This window comes from Aptenodytes patagonicus, chromosome 7, assembly GCF_965638725.1.
Source record: "Aptenodytes patagonicus chromosome 7, bAptPat1.pri.cur, whole genome shotgun sequence".
NCBI lineage: Eukaryota > Metazoa > Chordata > Aves > Sphenisciformes > Spheniscidae > Aptenodytes > Aptenodytes patagonicus.
Genome location: NC_134955.1, coordinates 19,687,607 through 19,709,932, shown reverse-complemented (window position 1 = coordinate 19,709,932; position 22,326 = coordinate 19,687,607). Strand labels below are relative to the sequence as shown.

The 22,326-nt window shown below is 49.3% G+C and overlaps 1 protein-coding gene across 1 annotated transcript in view; it reads left to right on the top strand.

Annotated features, from left to right (window-relative positions):
• The window catches only part of MUC2 (mucin 2, oligomeric mucus/gel-forming), a 60,536-nt gene that overhangs the window by 26,228 nt on the left and 11,982 nt on the right, over positions 1–22,326 (top strand). Inside the window, exons 26-38 of the mRNA XM_076343512.1 lie at positions 226–373; positions 1,244–1,287; positions 1,844–2,041; positions 2,419–2,448; positions 2,809–3,306; positions 4,218–4,451; positions 6,108–6,542; positions 8,367–8,801; positions 10,626–10,874; positions 12,885–13,319; positions 15,144–15,578; positions 17,897–19,581; positions 20,863–21,204. Of these exons, the coding sequence (XP_076199627.1) occupies positions 226–373; positions 1,244–1,287; positions 1,844–2,041; positions 2,419–2,448; positions 2,809–3,306; positions 4,218–4,451; positions 6,108–6,542; positions 8,367–8,801; positions 10,626–10,874; positions 12,885–13,319; positions 15,144–15,578; positions 17,897–19,581; positions 20,863–21,204 (5,168 nt within the window). The remainder of the gene's footprint in view (positions 1–225; positions 374–1,243; positions 1,288–1,843; positions 2,042–2,418; positions 2,449–2,808; positions 3,307–4,217; positions 4,452–6,107; positions 6,543–8,366; positions 8,802–10,625; positions 10,875–12,884; positions 13,320–15,143; positions 15,579–17,896; positions 19,582–20,862; positions 21,205–22,326) is intronic.

Below are 22,326 nucleotides of genomic sequence, written 5' to 3'. Positions count from 1 at the left end.
TTCATGACTAAACTTATTTAATCCTCCTCACCCCAGTATTATCAATGAGAATTGTTTAAGTCTTTTGTAAAGAATAATTGTCCAAGGATTAATTTGAATTGGAAATTTTTTATTTCTTTCACTATGCTTGGTTTAGTGAGAATCATTTACTTTCAGAAGGTATCATTGAGTTAACTCTTTATACTTTTTCTTCATCCTGTATACTGTTCTACTTGTCATCAACAGGTTGCTACCCCAGATGCCCTAAGGACAAACCTGTTTATAATGAAGAGACAAAGGAATGTGTGCCTGAAGATCAATGTTGGTGTTACATCAATGGAATACCTTTTGTCCCTGGGAATGAAATACCCACAGAAGAGAACTGTACAAAATGGTATATAAAAAATGCAAAAACATTTGCAGTAATTCAGGAAAGAATTTATGTATGCTGAGCCCCTAATTTACTTTACTAGGCCTCAAGCAAATAGAGATGCAACTTCAGCTGAAGAGCTGGTATATTCTAGCATTTACCTATACAAATCAGAGGAACAATGCCGTTTATTCCAGTTGAGACTTAAACTCAAAAAATGCTGCACTTACAATACGTATAGATTTTAAACTTTTCATTCACAATTTTCCAAACCTATAAAATCCAGATTTCAGGTGGATAGTGTCGTTATAGTAAGTGTATTATCAAATTCATTAAATATACTCTTCGAAGTGTCATAAATGATATAATGGCATGAAACCTGGGTGTGTCTCTAGAACAACCTTTTGATTCTCATGGCTCTTTGGGAAGAGAGTGGCTACTCTGCCCTGCATTCTCACTTAAAACTGCGATTTTAAAATCACTGTAGTCTGAAATTATCTGTACTAGCCCTGATAGAGATAGTTGAGTCCTAACTGCTCATTCCTAGGACCTTACTAATGATAGCACTGACATCTATGACTCCTCAGAGGCAAAAAAATACTGATCTAGCTATAAGTTCATTGCTCTGAAAAACAGTTGTTATTATTACACTATTGCAACTTGCAACACAAAGTGGTTCATGATAGTTTTAAGATGTTGTACTTAACAATGAAAGTGATGACAGTTTGAATGAAATAATGTTAGGCAATATTGCAAAATATTACACCCAGAAAAATATCCAGTAGTATGAATGAAGATCAAGTGACAAATTTCTATGTTTTTGTGCTCTTGGCACTGCTAACAGGTGCCATAAAACATCTGCAACATTTTGATTTTTGAAAATTTTGCTTTTAGTGTCTGTGGCCCCTCAGGATCCATACAGTGTACACCAATCCCAGGTAAATAACATTTGGGTTTTTCTACAAATAAAAAGAAAAAAATGCATGGAACTGCTATGTCTGTCTCTACAAAAGACTTAGTACTGATTTGGAATAATTCTTTCCAGTGCAAGTGAAAGTTGTGGCCAAAGAAAATTGGGCAGCACTTTTGTTGAACCTTGCTGTTAGTACTTCTTGTTCAACCTTTTTCTCATGTCCCTTTATTCTTTATCCCCATGTCCCAAATCCAAACTAGTGGATTTCACTACTCCCAGAACATGTAGTATTATAGAAAAGTGTCAGATAGTAAATTGTAGTTGTTATTTCTCTCAGAACATTTTAAAACCTGGTTTGTAAGTCTGTTCTTCCAAGCGTTTTATGCAGGGCTTTATTAAATATGCTTTAATGATCCTCTAAATGTAAAGATAAATTAGTGTGATGTATTAGATCTAAGCTCCATGTATAGCTCTGAAAGGAGCATGCATGATTCATGTAAATGCTTACTTGTCCGTAAGTATTTTGCCTTTGTCTCTTACCTGGTAGTAGAAAAATTGCACAGTAAAGCTCTTTCTTGCAGGGTGTCCTTGTGTCATCAATGGAACGCATTATAAAGTGGGTGAAACTGTGGCACAAATACAGGATGGCAACATATGTATAACATATGTTTGTGCAGAAAATGGTTCTATAGTTGTTGGAAGTACTTATCCTTGTCCAACATCTACTTCACCTACAACCATTTCAACCTCCTTTCCTACCAGTACTCTTACCACCACAGGTAAATCTTCAACAGAGATGCACATCTAAAAATTATTTTCTTTAAGAAAAATACTTTAAAGATAGAATGTACAAGTATACGGGCTTATAGTTGACACAGAGTGATACTTATGAATAGTTTTATCACACTACACTAAGAAAGATTTTTAACACTTTTAACACTCAAAGAGAGTTGATCTACTTCTCATGGAAGAAATTGTAACTATAAATGTACAGGGTGCCTGCCTAATTCTGAAAAACATGTTAGCATCTCAATATCCTGCTGGGATAGTAGAAATTGTCTCAGTAGTCTCAGCAAAAAAATATAATTAAGGTATTTAAAACTACTATTATTTTTTTTCTAAAGCTTGCAGATGATAATCTTTTTTTCTATTTCAGTTACCACTACAAGCCCTCCAGTAACTACAAGTAAGTTTTAAATAGAAAACTACATTGTTAAAAAATGTCAAATGAACATTTTAAGAAAGAGTAAATTAAAGATGGCCACTACAGAAATATATATTTAAAACAAAAATAAATAATTTTTTAAAATTGCAAAAATGTGGTAAGTATAGTGAGAAGAAAGACCTTTAAAGGCTTCAGCTTGGTGATTTAATTTTGATGCAAAGCTTCCTGTTGAAAAACGTGGTAATACAGAACCAATTTCAGAACTCTCTTCTCTTGGAAAAATAACAAGTTGCAATGCATTGCTCTAGTTCTTAATGGAATAGAATACAAAATCAATCTTCTCAGAATGTTCTCTGTAAGAATGTCTGTCTTTTCTTGCAGCTCCATGCTTTGGATTAATCTGTAATTGGACTGAATGGTTTGATGTTAGTAAACCTGAAGAATATGGCGGTGACTATGAAACCTACGATGCAATAAGAAGTGAACATGGAAACAAAATATGTGAAGCTCCTGACAGAATTGAATGCAGGGCTAAAGATAGGCCCGATGTGAGCTTAGAGGAACTTGGACAGAAAGTAGAGTGTAATGTTACATACGGACTAATCTGTAAAAATGAGGAGCAAGATGCAACTCTGTGGCAACTTTGCTATAATTATGAAATCAGGGTAAACTGTTGTGAGTGGCATGAAATTTCTTGTGAGACTACAAGTACACTGAGTCCAACACCAACTGCAACTTCAACCACCACCAGCACAACAGTACCCATCACGACTACAGCCAGGCAGCCAACAACACTTACCACCATGCCCATACCCACCCCAACCATCACAAGCGAATTCACACCATCAGTCACCACCCCAGTAACTTCAACCTCTCCAGGTATTTGGCAGACCAATACTCTCTGCTCTTGCTTTGCCATAGGAGAAATAAAGGGCCGTCAGCTATTAAAGGCCTGTCATCTCCATAGCAGATATTGAGCTGGCAGGAAGTCTTGCTTATGCTGGTTTGGAGCTCTATTCTTCTGCTGGAGAGAAGATTCCCAGAAGGACCCCTTGTGTGAGATTAGAGTAGGCCTTGATTTAGAGTACCATCATTTTAGGCATTGTCTATGTGGGGCTGTGCAGAATTCCTTCCCTTTCTCCTCCTGCTTTTCCTGTCAGTGCTAATGTTTGCCTGTAGTTATAGATCTAGGAAGGAAGGATTCCACTGGCAGGCTTTCGGGAACAGTTTCAGTTGGCAGGCTGCCACTTGCTGTGAACTGTGGTCTTTGGCTGCTGAGATCCACTAGTACTCTGTGAACCTTTTCATCAGGCTGACATTGCACCAAAGGGAAATTACATGGCAATCAAGGCAGGAACATATTCCTGTGCATATTTCCTTCCCAGACCACAACTTCCCCTCTCAGTTCTTACTCCATGAGATAGCGAGGTGTTCTAAGTAATAATGCGCAGATAGAAAGCCTCACAGAGCCTTACTCCTCATCATCCCTTACCTATTGGTACGTATTTTCGATTTAGTGAAAAGCACATTACAGCAACATCCCTAGTCTCTTTGCTAGGAAAGGATTGTCATGACCCTGTCTGTGCATTGATTTGGTCTACCTTCTGGGGCTGGAAAGGAAGGCCTAGTGATATAGACCTTTACTGTGATAAGAGTGGGTTGACCGCTATGGGTTTCAGGCAGCTGCCTAACACATAAATTCTGTTCAGTGCATGTTGTGTCCCACTCATGCATCTTGCATCTGTTTTCTCTGTCCCTGCTGTTTCTAACAGCCCCACCTTCGTCCACAGTGAGCACAGTGTCCGTTCCACCCACATGGACAACCATTCCCACGCCAACACCATCGGAGCCTCCCAGCACCACCGCCACCACCACGATGCCCCCCAGCAGCACCACCAGCAGCACCCCGGGGACAACGACGACTGCGCCTGGCCCATCAGTAATCACCACAACTCTTTCACGTACGTTCCCAACACCAATAATAATCACCAAAACCCCGCTGCCTCCGATTTCAGAACCGATAAGTAATTCTCTCGCTGTGTTGTCGTTTGTTGCCTGGCTGTGGGATAAATCAAGGTTTATTGGCAGCTTAACATGTGTCTTAATTTTTGTACTCTGAGGGAGTGTAGCTGATGTATATTTCAAAAAAAATCATAGAATCATAGAATAGTTCGGGTTGGAAGAGACCGTTTCTACAACCTTCTAGTCCAAGCCCCCTGCTATGGGCAGGGACAACTTTCACTACATCAGGTTGCTCAGAGCCCCGCTCAACCTGACCTTGAACGCTTCCAATGATTGGGCATCCACAGCTTCTCTGGGAAACCTGTTCCAGTGTCTCACCACCCTCATCATAAAAAATGTCGTCCTTATGCCCAGTCTAAACCTACCCTCTTTCAGTTTAAAACCGTTGCCCCTTGTCCTGTAACTACAGGTCTTGGTAAAGAGTCCCTCTCTGTCTTTCTTATAAGCCCCCTTTAAGTATTGAAAGGCCGCAGTAAGGTCTCTCCGGAGCCTTCTCTTCTCCCCGCTGAACAACCCCAACTCTCTCGGCCTCGCTTCACAGGGGAGGCGTTCTAGCCCTGTGGTCATTTTTGTGGCCTTCCCCTGGACCCGCTCCAACAGGTCCATGTCTTTCTTCTACTGGGGACCCCAGAGCTGGATGTAGTACTCCAGGTGGGGTCTCGTGAGAGTAGAGTGGGTCCTGTACTGAGCTCTCTGTTTAGGAGGGAGAGTGCGCAACATGTTTCTGGTTCTCGGTTCCATTCCTTTGATTATCGGGAACATTAGGGGTTTTTTCATCCTCGTGCCTCTGCCCAGCTTAGACAGGTACTGAAGTAGGTACGGGAAGTCATGCTTTTGCTGCTGCTGGAGCTCGTCCTTCAGCTGCAGAGAATGCACTCAGCGGGACCCGTGGTGTGCAATGGGAGTGGGGCTTGGTTTTGTGGCACTGTCGTTTCAGGCGCTGTTTGGGCGCAGCTGTGCAGACTTTCTTCCCTTTCTTCTCTTGCGTTGCCCCTGTGGCCACTGCTGCCACTCACCTGCAGTTCTGGCTGTAGGAAGCTTCGGAGGTTTTCCCTGGCAGGGTCTGGGGAAAGGCTTCAGACCACGGGTTGCCCCTTGCTATGGACCAAAGGTCTGGGCAGCGGGGTTCTCCCAGTATGCCCATGAGCGTTGTTCTCCAGCTTACCCTGCGCTGCTGGGAAGCAAGCTGATGTTTTGGCAGCGGTGTGTGTCCTGTGCCTGCTTCCTTTGTGGTCACGACCCTTGCCGGTGTTTGGTTTCTCCCTGAGATAGTGAGGTGGTGTGAGTGGCACGAGAAGGTGAGAGAGTGGCGGGAGTCCCTGCTTAGTCCTGCTCCACCTCATGTGTTGCCCTTATGCAAGTGTTTTTTGCACACGAGAAGCCCCATATAGCAATGCGCCCTAGCTGCGAGGTTGGAGACACACACGGCTCAGCAGTGCCTGTGTCCTGATTTGGCCCTAGTGTGCTTTGTAGGGCCAGGAAGGGGATGCCTGCCCACACAAGTGAGCTTTGTTGTGGCCAGGGTTGGCTGACCGGTGTGGCGGTGCCCGAGGGGCACCCTTGTGTGCAGGGGATGCCCAGAGCACCACTCGCGAGTGTGCCCCGGCTTGTTGTCTCTGTTCCAGCTGTTTCTAATTGTTCCTCTTGTTGTCCCCCAGCCTGTGATTGCATCTGGACGGACTGGATTGATGCGAGTTACCCAGATAGTTCTGACAGAAACGGTGGTGACTACGAAACCTTTGAGAATATTGTGAAGAACAACCCCTCCTGGGTCTGCGCGAAAGCTGAGAATATTTCATGCAGAGCACAGAAATTCCCTGACATTCCCATTGCAGATTTAGGGCAGAACGTGGAGTGCAGTGTTAACACAGGGCTCATCTGTAACAATAAGGATCAGCACATAGGAGGTATAACACCGATGCCGGTCTGCCTCAATTACGAGATCAGCGTCTGCTGCCTCCCCAACATACCAGAGTGCATTACAAGTACCACCACGAGCACCACGACAGCCACACCTTCGTCCACAGCGAGCACAGTGTCCATTCCACCCACATGGACAACCATTCCCACGCCAACACCATCGGAGCCTCCCAGCACCACCGCCACCACCACGATGCCCCCCAGCAGCACCACCAGCAGCACCCCGGGGACAACGACGACTGCGCCTGGCCCATCAGTAATCACCACAACTCTTTCACGTACGTTCCCAACACCAATAATAATCACCAAAACCCCGCTGCCTCCGATTTCAGAACCGATAAGTAATTCTCTCGCTGTGTTGTCGTTTGTTGCCTGGCTGTGGGATAAATCAAGGTTTATTGGCAGCTTAACATGTGTCTTAATTTTTGTACTCTGAGGGAGTGTAGCTGATGTATATTTCAAAAAAAATCATAGAATCATAGAATAGTTCGGGTTGGAAGAGACCGTTTCTACAACCTTCTAGTCCAAGCCCCCTGCTATGGGCAGGGACAACTTTCACTACATCAGGTTGCTCAGAGCCCCGCTCAACCTGACCTTGAACGCTTCCAATGATTGGGCATCCACAGCTTCTCTGGGAAACCTGTTCCAGTGTCTCACCACCCTCATCATAAAAAATGTCGTCCTTATGCCCAGTCTAAACCTACCCTCTTTCAGTTTAAAACCGTTGCCCCTTGTCCTGTAACTACAGGTCTTGGTAAAGAGTCCCTCTCTGTCTTTCTTATAAGCCCCCTTTAAGTATTGAAAGGCCGCAGTAAGGTCTCTCCGGAGCCTTCTCTTCTCCCCGCTGAACAACCCCAACTCTCTCGGCCTCGCTTCACAGGGGAGGCGTCCTAGCCCTGTGGTCATTTTTGTGGCCTTCCCCTGGACCCGCTCCAACAGGTCCATGTCTTTCTTCTACTGGGGACCCCAGAGCTGGATGTAGTACTCCAGGTGGGGTCTCGTGAGAGTAGAGTGGGTCCTGTACTGAGCTCTCTGTTTAGGAGGGAGAGTGCGCAACATGTTTCTGGTTCTCGGTTCCATTCCTTTGATTATCGGGAACATTAGGGGTTTTTTCATCCTCGTGCCTCTGCCCAGCTTAGACAGGTACTGAAGTAGGTACGGGAAGTCATGCTTTTGCTGCTGCTGGAGCTCGTCCTTCAGCTGCAGAGAATGCACTCAGCGGGACCCGTGGTGTGCAATGGGAGTGGGGCTTGGTTTTGTGGCACTGTCGTTTCAGGCGCTGTTTGGGCGCAGCTGTGCAGACTTTCTTCCCTTTCTTCTCTTGCGTTGCCCCTGTGGCCACTGCTGCCACTCACCTGCAGTTCTGGCTGTAGGAAGCTTCGGAGGTTTTCCCTGGCAGGGTCTGGGGAAAGGCTTCAGACCACGGGTTGCCCCTTGCTATGGACCAAAGGTCTGGGCAGCGGGGTTCTCCCAGTATGCCCATGAGCGTTGTTCTCCAGCTTACCCTGCGCTGCTGGGAAGCAAGCTGATGTTTTGGCAGCGGTGTGTGTCCTGTGCCTGCTTCCTTTGTGGTCACGACCCTTGCCGGTGTTTGGTTTCTCCCTGAGATAGTGAGGTGGTGTGAGTGGCACGAGAAGGTGAGAGAGTGGCGGGAGTCCCTGCTTAGTCCTGCTCCACCTCATGTGTTGCCCTTATGCAAGTGTTTTTTGCACACGAGAAGCCCCATATAGCAATGCGCCCTAGCTGCGAGGTTGGAGACACACACGGCTCAGCAGTGCCTGTGTCCTGATTTGGCCCTAGTGTGCTTTGTAGGGCCAGGAAGGGGATGCCTGCCCACACAAGTGAGCTTTGTTGTGGCCAGGGTTGGCTGACCGGTGTGGCGGTGCCCGAGGGGCACCCTTGTGTGCAGGGGATGCCCAGAGCACCACTCGCGAGTGTGCCCCGGCTTGTTGTCTCTGTTCCAGCTGTTTCTAATTGTTCCTCTTGTTGTCCCCCAGCCTGTGATTGCATCTGGACGGACTGGATTGATGCGAGTTACCCAGATAGTTCTGACAGAAACGGTGGTGACTACGAAACCTTTGAGAATATTGTGAAGAACAACCCCTCCTGGGTCTGCGCGAAAGCTGAGAATATTTCATGCAGAGCACAGAAATTCCCTGACATTCCCATTGCAGATTTAGGGCAGAACGTGGAGTGCAGTGTTAACACAGGGCTCATCTGTAACAATAAGGATCAGCACATAGGAGGTATAACACCGATGCCGGTCTGCCTCAATTACGAGATCAGCGTCTGCTGCCTCCCCAACATACCAGAGTGCATTACAAGTACCACCACGAGCACCACGACAGCCACACCTTCGTCCACAGCGAGCACAGTGTCCATTCCACCCACATGGACAACCATTCCCACGCCAACACCATCGGAGCCTCCCAGCACCACCGCCACCACCACGATGCCCCCCAGCAGCACCACCAGCAGCACCCCGGGGACAACGACGACTGCGCCTGGCCCATCAGTAATCACCACAACTCTTTCACGTACGTTCCCAACACCAATAATAATCACCAAAACCCCGCTGCCTCCGATTTCAGAACCGATAAGTAATTCTCTCGCTGTGTTGTCGTTTGTTGCCTGGCTGTGGGATAAATCAAGGTTTATTGGCAGCTTAACATGTGTCTTAATTTTTGTACTCTGAGGGAGTGTAGCTGATGTATATTTCAAAAAAAATCATAGAATCATAGAATAGTTCGGGTTGGAAGAGACCGTTTCTACAACCTTCTAGTCCAAGCCCCCTGCTATGGGCAGGGACAACTTTCACTACATCAGGTTGCTCAGAGCCCCGCTCAACCTGACCTTGAACGCTTCCAATGATTGGGCATCCACAGCTTCTCTGGGAAACCTGTTCCAGTGTCTCACCACCCTCATCATAAAAAATGTCGTCCTTATGCCCAGTCTAAACCTACCCTCTTTCAGTTTAAAACCGTTGCCCCTTGTCCTGTAACTACAGGTCTTGGTAAAGAGTCCCTCTCTGTCTTTCTTATAAGCCCCCTTTAAGTATTGAAAGGCCGCAGTAAGGTCTCTCCGGAGCCTTCTCTTCTCCCCGCTGAACAACCCCAACTCTCTCGGCCTCGCTTCACAGGGGAGGCGTTCTAGCCCTGTGGTCATTTTTGTGGCCTTCCCCTGGACCCGCTCCAACAGGTCCATGTCTTTCTTCTACTGGGGACCCCAGAGCTGGATGTAGTACTCCAGGTGGGGTCTCGTGAGAGTAGAGTGGGTCCTGTACTGAGCTCTCTGTTTAGGAGGGAGAGTGCGCAACATGTTTCTGGTTCTCGGTTCCATTCCTTTGATTATCGGGAACATTAGGGGTTTTTTCATCCTCGTGCCTCTGCCCAGCTTAGACAGGTACTGAAGTAGGTACGGGAAGTCATGCTTTTGCTGCTGCTGGAGCTCGTCCTTCAGCTGCAGAGAATGCACTCAGCGGGACCCGTGGTGTGCAATGGGAGTGGGGCTTGGTTTTGTGGCACTGTCGTTTCAGGCGCTGTTTGGGCGCAGCTGTGCAGACTTTCTTCCCTTTCTTCTCTTGCGTTGCCCCTGTGGCCACTGCTGCCACTCACCTGCAGTTCTGGCTGTAGGAAGCTTCGGAGGTTTTCCCTGGCAGGGTCTGGGGAAAGGCTTCAGACCACGGGTTGCCCCTTGCTATGGACCAAAGGTCTGGGCAGCGGGGTTCTCCCAGTATGCCCATGAGCGTTGTTCTCCAGCTTACCCTGCGCTGCTGGGAAGCAAGCTGATGTTTTGGCAGCGGTGTGTGTCCTGTGCCTGCTTCCTTTGTGGTCACGACCCTTGCCGGTGTTTGGTTTCTCCCTGAGATAGTGAGGTGGTGTGAGTGGCACGAGAAGGTGAGAGAGTGGCGGGAGTCCCTGCTTAGTCCTGCTCCACCTCATGTGTTGCCCTTATGCAAGTGTTTTTTGCACACGAGAAGCCCCATATAGCAATGCGCCCTAGCTGCGAGGTTGGAGACACACACGGCTCAGCAGTGCCTGTGTCCTGATTTGGCCCTAGTGTGCTTTGTAGGGCCAGGAAGGGGATGCCTGCCCACACAAGTGAGCTTTGTTGTGGCCAGGGTTGGCTGACCGGTGTGGCGGTGCCCGAGGGGCACCCTTGTGTGCAGGGGATGCCCAGAGCACCACTCGCGAGTGTGCCCCGGCTTGTTGTCTCTGTTCCAGCTGTTTCTAATTGTTCCTCTTGTTGTCCCCCAGCCTGTGATTGCATCTGGACGGACTGGATTGATGCGAGTTACCCAGATAGTTCTGACAGAAACGGTGGTGACTACGAAACCTTTGAGAATATTGTGAAGAACAACCCCTCCTGGGTCTGCGCGAAAGCTGAGAATATTTCATGCAGAGCACAGAAATTCCCTGACATTCCCATTGCAGATTTAGGGCAGAACGTGGAGTGCAGTGTTAACACAGGGCTCATCTGTAACAATAAGGATCAGCACATAGGAGGTATAACACCGATGCCGGTCTGCCTCAATTACGAGATCAGCGTCTGCTGCCTCCCCAACATACCAGAGTGCATTACAAGTACCACCACGAGCACCACGACAGCCACACCTTCGTCCACAGCGAGCACAGTGTCCATTCCACCCACATGGACAACCATTCCCACGCCAACACCATCGGAGCCTCCCAGCACCACCGCCACCACCACGATGCCCCCCAGCAGCACCACCAGCAGCACCCCGGGGACAACGACGACTGCGCCTGGCCCATCAGTACTCACCACAACTCTTTCACGTACGTTCCCAACACCAATAATAATCACCAAAACCCCGCTGCCTCCGACTTCAGAACCGATAAGTAATTCTCTCGCTGTGTTGTCGTTTGTTGCCTGGCTGTGGGATAAATCAAGGTTTATTGGCAGCTTAACATGTGTCTTAATTTTTGTACTCTGAGGGAGTGTAGCTGATGTATATTTCAAAAAAAATCATAGAATCATAGAATAGTTCGGGTTGGAAGAGACCGTTTCTACAACCTTCTAGTCCAAGCCCCCTGCTATGGGCAGGGACAACTTTCACTACATCAGGTTGCTCAGAGCCCCGCTCAACCTGACCTTGAACGCTTCCAATGATTGGGCATCCACAGCTTCTCTGGGAAACCTGTTCCAGTGTCTCACCACCCTCATCATAAAAAATGTCGTCCTTATGCCCAGTCTAAACCTACCCTCTTTCAGTTTAAAACCGTTGCCCCTTGTCCTGTAACTACAGGTCTTGGTAAAGAGTCCCTCTCTGTCTTTCTTATAAGCCCCCTTTAAGTATTGAAAGGCCGCAGTAAGGTCTCTCCGGAGCCTTCTCTTCTCCCCGCTGAACAACCCCAACTCTCTCGGCCTCGCTTCACAGGGGAGGCGTTCTAGCCCTGTGGTCATTTTTGTGGCCTTCCCCTGGACCCGCTCCAACAGGTCCATGTCTTTCTTCTACTGGGGACCCCAGAGCTGGATGTAGTACTCCAGGTGGGGTCTCGTGAGAGTAGAGTGGGTCCTGTACTGAGCTCTCTGTTTAGGAGGGAGAGTGCGCAACATGTTTCTGGTTCTCGGTTCCATTCCTTTGATTATCGGGAACATTAGGGGTTTTTTCATCCTCGTGCCTCTGCCCAGCTTAGACAGGTACTGAAGTAGGTACGGGAAGTCATGCTTTTGCTGCTGCTGGAGCTCGTCCTTCAGCTGCAGAGAATGCACTCAGCGGGACCCGTGGTGTGCAATGGGAGTGGGGCTTGGTTTTGTGGCACTGTCGTTTCAGGCGCTGTTTGGGCGCAGCTGTGCAGACTTTCTTCCCTTTCTTCTCTTGCGTTGCCCCTGTGGCCACTGCTGCCACTCACCTGCAGTTCTGGCTGTAGGAAGCTTCGGAGGTTTTCCCTGGCAGGGTCTGGGGAAAGGCTTCAGACCACGGGTTGCCCCTTGCTATGGACCAAAGGTCTGGGCAGCGGGGTTCTCCCAGTATGCCCATGAGCGTTGTTCTCCAGCTTACCCTGCGCTGCTGGGAAGCAAGCTGATGTTTTGGCAGCGGTGTGTGTCCTGTGCCTGCTTCCTTTGTGGTCACGACCCTTGCCGGTGTTTGGTTTCTCCCTGAGATAGTGAGGTGGTGTGAGTGGCACGAGAAGGTGAGAGAGTGGCGGGAGTCCCTGCTTAGTCCTGCTCCACCTCATGTGTTGCCCTTATGCAAGTGTTTTTTGCACACGAGAAGCCCCATATAGCAATGCGCCCTAGCTGCGAGGTTGGAGACACACACGGCTCAGCAGTGCCTGTGTCCTGATTTGGCCCTAGTGTGCTTTGTAGGGCCAGGAAGGGGATGCCTGCCCACACAAGTGAGCTTTGTTGTGGCCAGGGTTGGCTGACCGGTGTGGCGGTGCCCGAGGGGCACCCTTGTGTGCAGGGGATGCCCAGAGCACCACTCGCGAGTGTGCCCCGGCTTGTTGTCTCTGTTCCAGCTGTTTCTAATTGTTCCTCTTGTTGTCCCCCAGCCTGTGATTGCATCTGGACGGACTGGATTGATGCGAGTTACCCAGATAGTTCTGACAGAAACGGTGGTGACTACGAAACCTTTGAGAATATTGTGAAGAACAACCCCTCCTGGGTCTGCGCGAAAGCTGAGAATATTTCATGCAGAGCACAGAAATTCCCTGACATTCCCATTGCAGATTTAGGGCAGAACGTGGAGTGCAGTGTTAACACAGGGCTCATCTGTAACAATAAGGATCAGCACATAGGAGGTATAACACCGATGCCGGTCTGCCTCAATTACGAGATCAGCGTCTGCTGCCTCCCCAACATACCAGAGTGCATTACAAGTACCACCACGAGCACCACGACAGCCACACCTTCGTCCACAGCGAGCACAGTGTCCATTCCACCCACATGGACAACCATTCCCACGCCAACACCATCGGAGCCTCCCAGCACCACCGCCACCACCACGATGCCCCCCAGCAGCACCACCAGCAGCACCCCGGGGACAACGACGACTGCGCCTGGCCCATCAGTAATCACCACAACTCTTTCACGTACGTTCCCAACACCAATAATAATCACCAAAACCCCGCTGCCTCCGATTTCAGAACCGATAAGTAATTCTCTCGCTGTGTTGTCGTTTGTTGCCTGGCTGTGGGATAAATCAAGGTTTATTGGCAGCTTAACATGTGTCTTAATTTTTGTACTCTGAGGGAGTGTAGCTGATGTATATTTCAAAAAAAATCATAGAATCATAGAATAGTTCGGGTTGGAAGAGACCGTTTCTACAACCTTCTAGTCCAAGCCCCCTGCTATGGGCAGGGACAACTTTCACTACATCAGGTTGCTCAGAGCCCCGCTCAACCTGACCTTGAACGCTTCCAATGATTGGGCATCCACAGCTTCTCTGGGAAACCTGTTCCAGTGTCTCACCACCCTCATCATAAAAAATGTCGTCCTTATGCCCAGTCTAAACCTACCCTCTTTCAGTTTAAAACCGTTGCCCCTTGTCCTGTAACTACAGGTCTTGGTAAAGAGTCCCTCTCTGTCTTTCTTATAAGCCCCCTTTAAGTATTGAAAGGCCGCAGTAAGGTCTCTCCGGAGCCTTCTCTTCTCCCCGCTGAACAACCCCAACTCTCTCGGCCTCGCTTCACAGGGGAGGCGTTCTAGCCCTGTGGTCATTTTTGTGGCCTTCCCCTGGACCCGCTCCAACAGGTCCATGTCTTTCTTCTACTGGGGACCCCAGAGCTGGATGTAGTACTCCAGGTGGGGTCTCGTGAGAGTAGAGTGGGTCCTGTACTGAGCTCTCTGTTTAGGAGGGAGAGTGCGCAACATGTTTCTGGTTCTCGGTTCCATTCCTTTGATTATCGGGAACATTAGGGGTTTTTTCATCCTCGTGCCTCTGCCCAGCTTAGACAGGTACTGAAGTAGGTACGGGAAGTCATGCTTTTGCTGCTGCTGGAGCTCGTCCTTCAGCTGCAGAGAATGCACTCAGCGGGACCCGTGGTGTGCAATGGGAGTGGGGCTTGGTTTTGTGGCACTGTCGTTTCAGGCGCTGTTTGGGCGCAGCTGTGCAGACTTTCTTCCCTTTCTTCTCTTGCGTTGCCCCTGTGGCCACTGCTGCCACTCACCTGCAGTTCTGGCTGTAGGAAGCTTCGGAGGTTTTCCCTGGCAGGGTCTGGGGAAAGGCTTCAGACCACGGGTTGCCCCTTGCTATGGACCAAAGGTCTGGGCAGCGGGGTTCTCCCAGTATGCCCATGAGCGTTGTTCTCCAGCTTACCCTGCGCTGCTGGGAAGCAAGCTGATGTTTTGGCAGCGGTGTGTGTCCTGTGCCTGCTTCCTTTGTGGTCACGACCCTTGCCGGTGTTTGGTTTCTCCCTGAGATAGTGAGGTGGTGTGAGTGGCACGAGAAGGTGAGAGAGTGGCGGGAGTCCCTGCTTAGTCCTGCTCCACCTCATGTGTTGCCCTTATGCAAGTGTTTTTTGCACACGAGAAGCCCCATATAGCAATGCGCCCTAGCTGCGAGGTTGGAGACACACACGGCTCAGCAGTGCCTGTGTCCTGATTTGGCCCTAGTGTGCTTTGTAGGGCCAGGAAGGGGATGCCTGCCCACACAAGTGAGCTTTGTTGTGGCCAGGGTTGGCTGACCGGTGTGGCGGTGCCCGAGGGGCACCCTTGTGTGCAGGGGATGCCCAGAGCACCACTCGCGAGTGTGCCCCGGCTTGTTGTCTCTGTTCCAGCTGTTTCTAATTGTTCCTCTTGTTGTCCCCCAGCCTGTGATTGCATCTGGACGGACTGGATTGATGCGAGTTACCCAGATAGTTCTGACAGAAACGGTGGTGACTACGAAACCTTTGAGAATATTGTGAAGAACAACCCCTCCTGGGTCTGCGCGAAAGCTGAGAATATTTCATGCAGAGCACAGAAATTCCCTGACATTCCCATTGCAGATTTAGGGCAGAACGTGGAGTGCAGTGTTAACACAGGGCTCATCTGTAACAATAAGGATCAGCACATAGGAGGTATAACACCGATGCCGGTCTGCCTCAATTACGAGATCAGTGTCTGCTGCCTCCCCAACATACCAGAGTGCATTACAAGTACCACCACGAGCACCACGACAGCCACACCTTCGTCCACAGCGAGCACAGTGTCCGTTCCACCCACATGGACAACCATTCCCACGCCAACACCATCGGAGCCTCCCAGCACCACCGCCACCACCACGATGCCCCCCAGCAGCACCACCAGCAGCACCCCGGGGACAACGACGACTGCGCCTGGCCCATCAGTACTCACCACAACTACTGCAAGCACGTTCCCAACACCAATAATAATCACCAAAACCCCGCTGCCTCCGACTTCAGAACCGATAAGTAATTCTCTCGCTGTGTTGTCGTTTGTTGCCTGGCTGTGGGATAAATCAAGGTTTATTGGCAGCTTAACATGTGTCTTAATTTTTGTACTCTGAGGGAGTGTAGCTGATGTATATTTCAAAAAAAATCATAGAATCATAGAATAGTTCGGGTTGGAAGAGACCGTTTCTACAACCTTCTAGTCCAAGCCCCCTGCTATGGGCAGGGACAACTTTCACTACATCAGGTTGCTCAGAGCCCCGCTCAACCTGACCTTGAACGCTTCCAATGATTGGGCATCCACAGCTTCTCTGGGAAACCTGTTCCAGTGTCTCACCACCCTCATCATAAAAAATGTCGTCCTTATGCCCAGTCTAAACCTACCCTCTTTCAGTTTAAAACCGTTGCCCCTTGTCCTGTAACTACAGGTCTTGGTAAAGAGTCCCTCTCTGTCTTTCTTATAAGCCCCCTTTAAGTATTGAAAGGCCGCAGTAAGGTCTCTCCGGAGCCTTCTCTTCTCCCCGCTGAACAACCCCAACTCTCTCGGCCTCGCTTCACAGGGGAGGCGTTCTAGCCCTGTGGTCATTTTTGTGGCCTTCCCCTGGACCCGCTCCAACAGGTCCATGTCTTTCTTCTACTGGGGACCCCAGAGCTGGATGTAGTACTCCAGGTGGGGTCTCGTGAGAGTAGAGTGGGTCCTGTACTGAGCTCTCTGTTTAGGAGGGAGAGTGCGCAACATGTTTCTGGTTCTCGGTTCCATTCCTTTGATTATCGGGAACATTAGGGGTTTTTTCATCCTCGTGCCTCTGCCCAGCTTAGACAGGTACTGAAGTAGGTACGGGAAGTCATGCTTTTGCTGCTGCTGGAGCTCGTCCTTCAGCTGCAGAGAATGCACTCAGCGGGACCCGTGGTGTGCAATGGGAGTGGGGCTTGGTTTTGTGGCACTGTCGTTTCAGGCGCTGTTTGGGCGCAGCTGTGCAGACTTTCTTCCCTTTCTTCTCTTGCGTTGCCCCTGTGGCCACTGCTGCCACTCACCTGCAGTTCTGGCTGTAGGAAGCTTCGGAGGTTTTCCCTGGCAGGGTCTGGGGAAAGGCTTCAGACCACGGGTTGCCCCTTGCTATGGACCAAAGGTCTGGGCAGCGGGGTTCTCCCAGTATGCCCATGAGCGTTGTTCTCCAGCTTACCCTGCACTGCTGGGAAGCAAGCTGATGTTTTGGCAGCAATGTGAGACCCCCTAACATCCCAGTGAATCTTCCTCTCTGACCATACACCATTTGTTCCTGTATTTCCTTCTGAACATGAAGGAGTTTGCCTGTCCTCATCCAAATTTGAATTAATTTTATTTGAAGGATTGTCCTTGTGGACTGTGTGGGCAGAAGCAGCATATCTTTCTTCCTCCTGTCCTCCAGCATTATGACTGCACTCTTATTGCAATGCTTCTCCATCTACCACATCTCTTACATCATGCTGTAACAGCACAAACAGATGGCTCTGAGGCTGGCCTCTGAGTATCGTGAACAATTTATAAAATGCTTATCAAAAACTACTTTAAAGGAACCTGCACTAGGGCCCATAATGAAAACTGGCTTGGTCATGTGAGAAGGAAAAAGCAGAAAAGTGAATTTGGGATTCCTAGCATGCCAGAATAGCCTGTGGGTGAGTAGTCTTAAAGGCCTGGGAGTTAGGTATGGAGCACAGATTGCTCCAGTAACTGCTCAATTTCAGTAGAATCAAATGACTCTGAGCATAATCAATGCTGGTATGAACATGCCACATGAAGTAGCACAGGGAACCGTGGTGTATCCATAGAATATACCATGACAGCAATACAGAATTAACCGAAGAGTTCACTGATCAACTCAATGAATTCCCCTGGATTTAGGACCGCTGAAATCTTCTCTGCAGTATAAAGTTTTAAGACTACAGACAGCTGTTCCATCCAACAATGATCATTGATAAAGTGTTTACATCAATGTCTTCCATGCAAGATGTAGGAGATTTTTTTAATAATTCCTCTATTATGCAAAAGCCATTAATAAAACAGTTTCTGCTTTATTCCCATCTAAATAACCTATGCTTAGGTTTGTAAAATTTCACTGCTTATCAGAAAATGAAATGAAATTAATTTACCTACTTAAAATAAAATACTGTGTTTTCTCCCTGTATTAAAGTTGGTATAACACCTGTATCAGGAATACCGACAAAGACAAGTACTACAGTTATTCCTTCAGCTACCTCACTGAAAACAACTAGAACGACGGAAATACAAAGTACAGTGTCTACCATGGGCACCACTATTCAACAGTCAACACTGTCAGCATCAACAAGCCCAGTGACAGTCACCACCTCTGGAGTCACTGAAACAGGATCGACCACCAAAACCACCACTTCGGGCCCCACCTCCTCCGGACCCACTCCCCAGAGCACCACAATAGTAACGGAAACATCTAGCCATGAGACCACTACCACCACGACTGGGAGCCCTCCGACAGGATCACTTGTCAGCACCGTCAGCACCACAAGCTCAGGACCACCCTCCCCAGAGCCTACAGCCAGCACTACTGTATCAACACCATCAACATCAACAAGCCCAGTGACAGTCACCACCTCTGGAGTCACTGAAACAGGATCGACCACCAAAACCACCACTTCGGGCCCCACCTCCTCCGGACCCACTCCCCAGAGCACCACAATAGTAACGGAAACATCTAGCCATGAGACCACTACCACCACGACTGGGAGCCCTCCGACAGGATCACTTGTCAGCACCGTCAGCACCACAAGCTCAGGACCACCCTCCCCAGAGCCTACAGCCAGCACTACTGTATCAACACCATCAACATCAACAAGCCCAGTGACAGTCACCACCTCTGGAGTCACTGAAACAGGATCGACCACCAAAACCACCACTTCGGGCCCCACCTCCTCCGGACCCACTCCCCAGAGCACCACAATAGTAACGGAAACATCTAGCCATGAGACCACTACCACCACGACTGGGAGCCCTCCGACAGGATCACTTGTCAGCACCGTCAGCACCACAAGCTCAGGACCACCCTCCCCAGAGCCTACAGCCAGCACTACTGTATCAACACCATCAACATCAACAAGCCCAGTGACAGTCACCACCTCTGGAGTCACTGAAACAGGATCGACCACCAAAACCACCACTTCGGGCCCCACCTCCTCCGGACCCACTCCCCAGAGCACCACAATAGTAACGGAAACATCTAGCCATGAGACCACTACCACCACGACTGGGAGCCCTCCGACAGGATCACTTGTCAGCACCGTCAGCACCACAAGCTCAGGACCACCCTCCCCAGAGCCTACAGCCAGCACTACTGTATCAACACCATCAACATCAACAAGCCCAGTGACAGTCACCACCTCTGGAGTCACTGAAACAGGATCGACCACCAAAACCACCACTTTGGGCCCCACCTCCTCCGGACCCACTCCCCAGAGCACCACAATAGTAACGGAAACATCTAGCCATGAGACCACTACCACCACGACTGGGAGCCCTCCGACAGGATCACTTGTCAGCACCGTCAGCACCACAAGCTCAGGACCACCCTCCCCAGAGCCTACAGCCAGCACTACTGTATCAACACCATCAACATCAACAAGCCCAGTGACAGTCACCACCTCTGGAGTCACTGAAACAGGATCGACCACCAAAACCACCACTTCGGGCCCCACCTCCTCCGGACCCACTCCCCAGAGCACCACAATAGTAACGGAAACATCTAGCCATGAGACCACTACCACCACGACTGGGAGCCCTCCGACAGGATCACTTGTCAGCACCGTCAGCACCACAAGCTCAGGACCACCCTCCCCAGAGCCTACAGCCAGCACTACTGTATCAACACCATCAACATCAACAAGCCCAGTGACAGTCACCACCTCTGGAGTCACTGAAACAGGATCGACCACCAAAACCACCACTTCGGGCCCCACCTCCTCCGGACCCACTCCCCAGAGCACCACAATAGTAACGGAAACATCTAGCCATGAGACCACTACCACCACGACTGGGAGCCCTCCGACAGGATCACTTGTCAGCACCGTCAGCACCACAAGCTCAGGACCACCCTCCCCAGAGCCTACAGCCAGCACTACTGTATCAACACCATCAACATCAACAAGCCCAGTGACAGTCACCACCTCTGGAGTCACTGAAACAGGATCGACCACCAAAACCACCACTTCGGGCCCCACCTCCTCCGGACCCACTCCCCAGAGCACCACAATAGTAACGGAAACATCTAGCCATGAGACCACTACCACCACGACTGGGAGCCCTCCGACAGGATCACTTGTCAGCACCGTCAGCACCACAAGCTCAGGACCACCCTCCCCAGAGCCTACAGCCAGCACTACTGTATCAACACCATCAACATCAACAAGCCCAGTGACAGTCACCACCTCTGGAGTCACTGAAACAGGATCGACCACCAAAACCACCACTTCGGGCCCCACCTCCTCCGGACCCACTCCCCAGAGCACCACAATAGTAATGGAAACATCTAGCCATGAGACCACTACCACCACGACTGGGAGCCCTCCGACAGGATCACTTGTCAGCACCGTCAGCACCACAAGCTCAGGACCACCCTCCCCAGAGCCTACAGCCAGCACTACTGTATCAACACCATCAACATCAACAAGCCCAGTGACAGTCACCACCTCTGGAGTCACTGAAACAGGATCGACCACCAAAACCACCACTTCGGGCCCCACCTCCTCCGGACCCACTCCCCAGAGCACCACAATAGTAACGGAAACATCTAGCCATGAGACCACTACCACCACGACTGGGAGCCCTCCGACAGGATCACTTGTCAGCACCGTCAGCACCACAAGCTCAGGACCACCCTCCCCAGAGCCTACAGCCAGCACTACTGTATCAACACCATCAACATCAACAAGCCCAGTGACAGTCACCACCTCTGGAGTCACTGAAACAGGATCAATCATCCCTTCAGGGCCCACCCCCTCCAGACCCCCTCCCCAGAGCACCACAATAGTAACGGAAACAGGTAGCCCAATGACAACAACTGCAACTCGCACTACTCCAACAAGACCAACTGCCACCAACACCATGACTTCAGGACCACCCTCCCCAGAGCCTACAGCCAGCACTACTTTATCTCTGCCATCAGCATCAACCAGTCCTGTGTCAGTCACCACTTCTGGTACAACTCGAACAGAGTCTTTTACCACCACTTCAGAAACAACCTCTAGTAATTTTACCACAGTCACTGCAACCACCACCACCACCACCTCCGGAATTGTTTCCTCCGGCTCAACTAGTACTTCTCGGCCAACTGCAACATCAAGTGCAGTCACCATTCCAGGAAGTTCTACGTACAGTACAGTTACTCCACTCAGTGCCTCAGGTTCAACTACAAGTCTACCACCAACCACTCCTGGAAGTAATTGTTCTATTTTACCTAATGAATCTTATGTGGTAAGTAGATTTCATGAGGTTTTTAGCATTCTTCTTTGAATGGATACTAGGCATATAATTTCAATGTTACTAACATACGGAGTATGTATTAATCTGGATAGAAAAGGAAATATCAGTCCATTCTATTTCTGTTTTCTTGGGTACCAGCCTGACTTCCAATGATATTCGATTTGATAGCTTATATGCTGCTATTAGTGCTTCAAGGTTAGTTTTAAAAAGGCTTTCTTCAAGGAGTTAAATCACAGCTCAATGTTTCTCTTTATTGTAGGATAGCTTTGATGAAGAGGTAACCAAGGGCTAAGTGGTGCTAAACTATCTTTTTCTGTTTCTGCTTTTGAATAGGTCCAGAGTGGGGAAAAGTTGTTTGTGTGTTTACAGTGCAGCCCAACAAGAAACTACAGGGCTGACCTAGTTTGAGTTTGGAATGAGTCATACTTGGTCATAGTCTGGTTTCAGAAGAGGACTGTGAAACAGGTCACCACATTCAAATGCTCATGAAATTTGACTCAGAGTTCTGAGTTTTTCAGAACCCTCCACCTCTGACACAGACAAGCTAATGTCTTGTACCTTTCTAAAGCCTCCTCACAGCTTAGATGTCTCCAACTTGCTCTGTAGATCTGCAGGGATAAAAATTATACATGGCTGAAAAACTGTTGGAAGGTAGAAAAAATGCATACAATCACAATGCATGCACGTAATCACCTTAGACATTACTCCCCATATAGCTGGCGTTCACTGTAGCTTTAGCTGTTAATCTGTTCTAGGCATTCATGGAAGGGGATTGATCATATATTGATCAATGATATTGATCAGTGTCTTTCACTGTCGATTAGAGAGGGAGTCTGGGTGATGAGGTAAGATCTGACATCTAACTTTTAGATAGCTGAAACTAAAAAAGGCAATTCACACTTCAGGTTATGGGTTTGTGTCCTGGTTTCGGCAGGGATAGAGTTAATTTCCTTCCTAGTAGCTGGTACAGTGCTGTGTTTTGGATTTAGGATGAGAACAAAGTTGATAAGGCACCGATGTTTTAGTTGTTGCTAGGTAATGCTTACACTAGCCAAGGACTTTTCAGTTTCCCATGCTCTACCGACTGAGGAGGCTGCAGGTGCACAAGAAGCT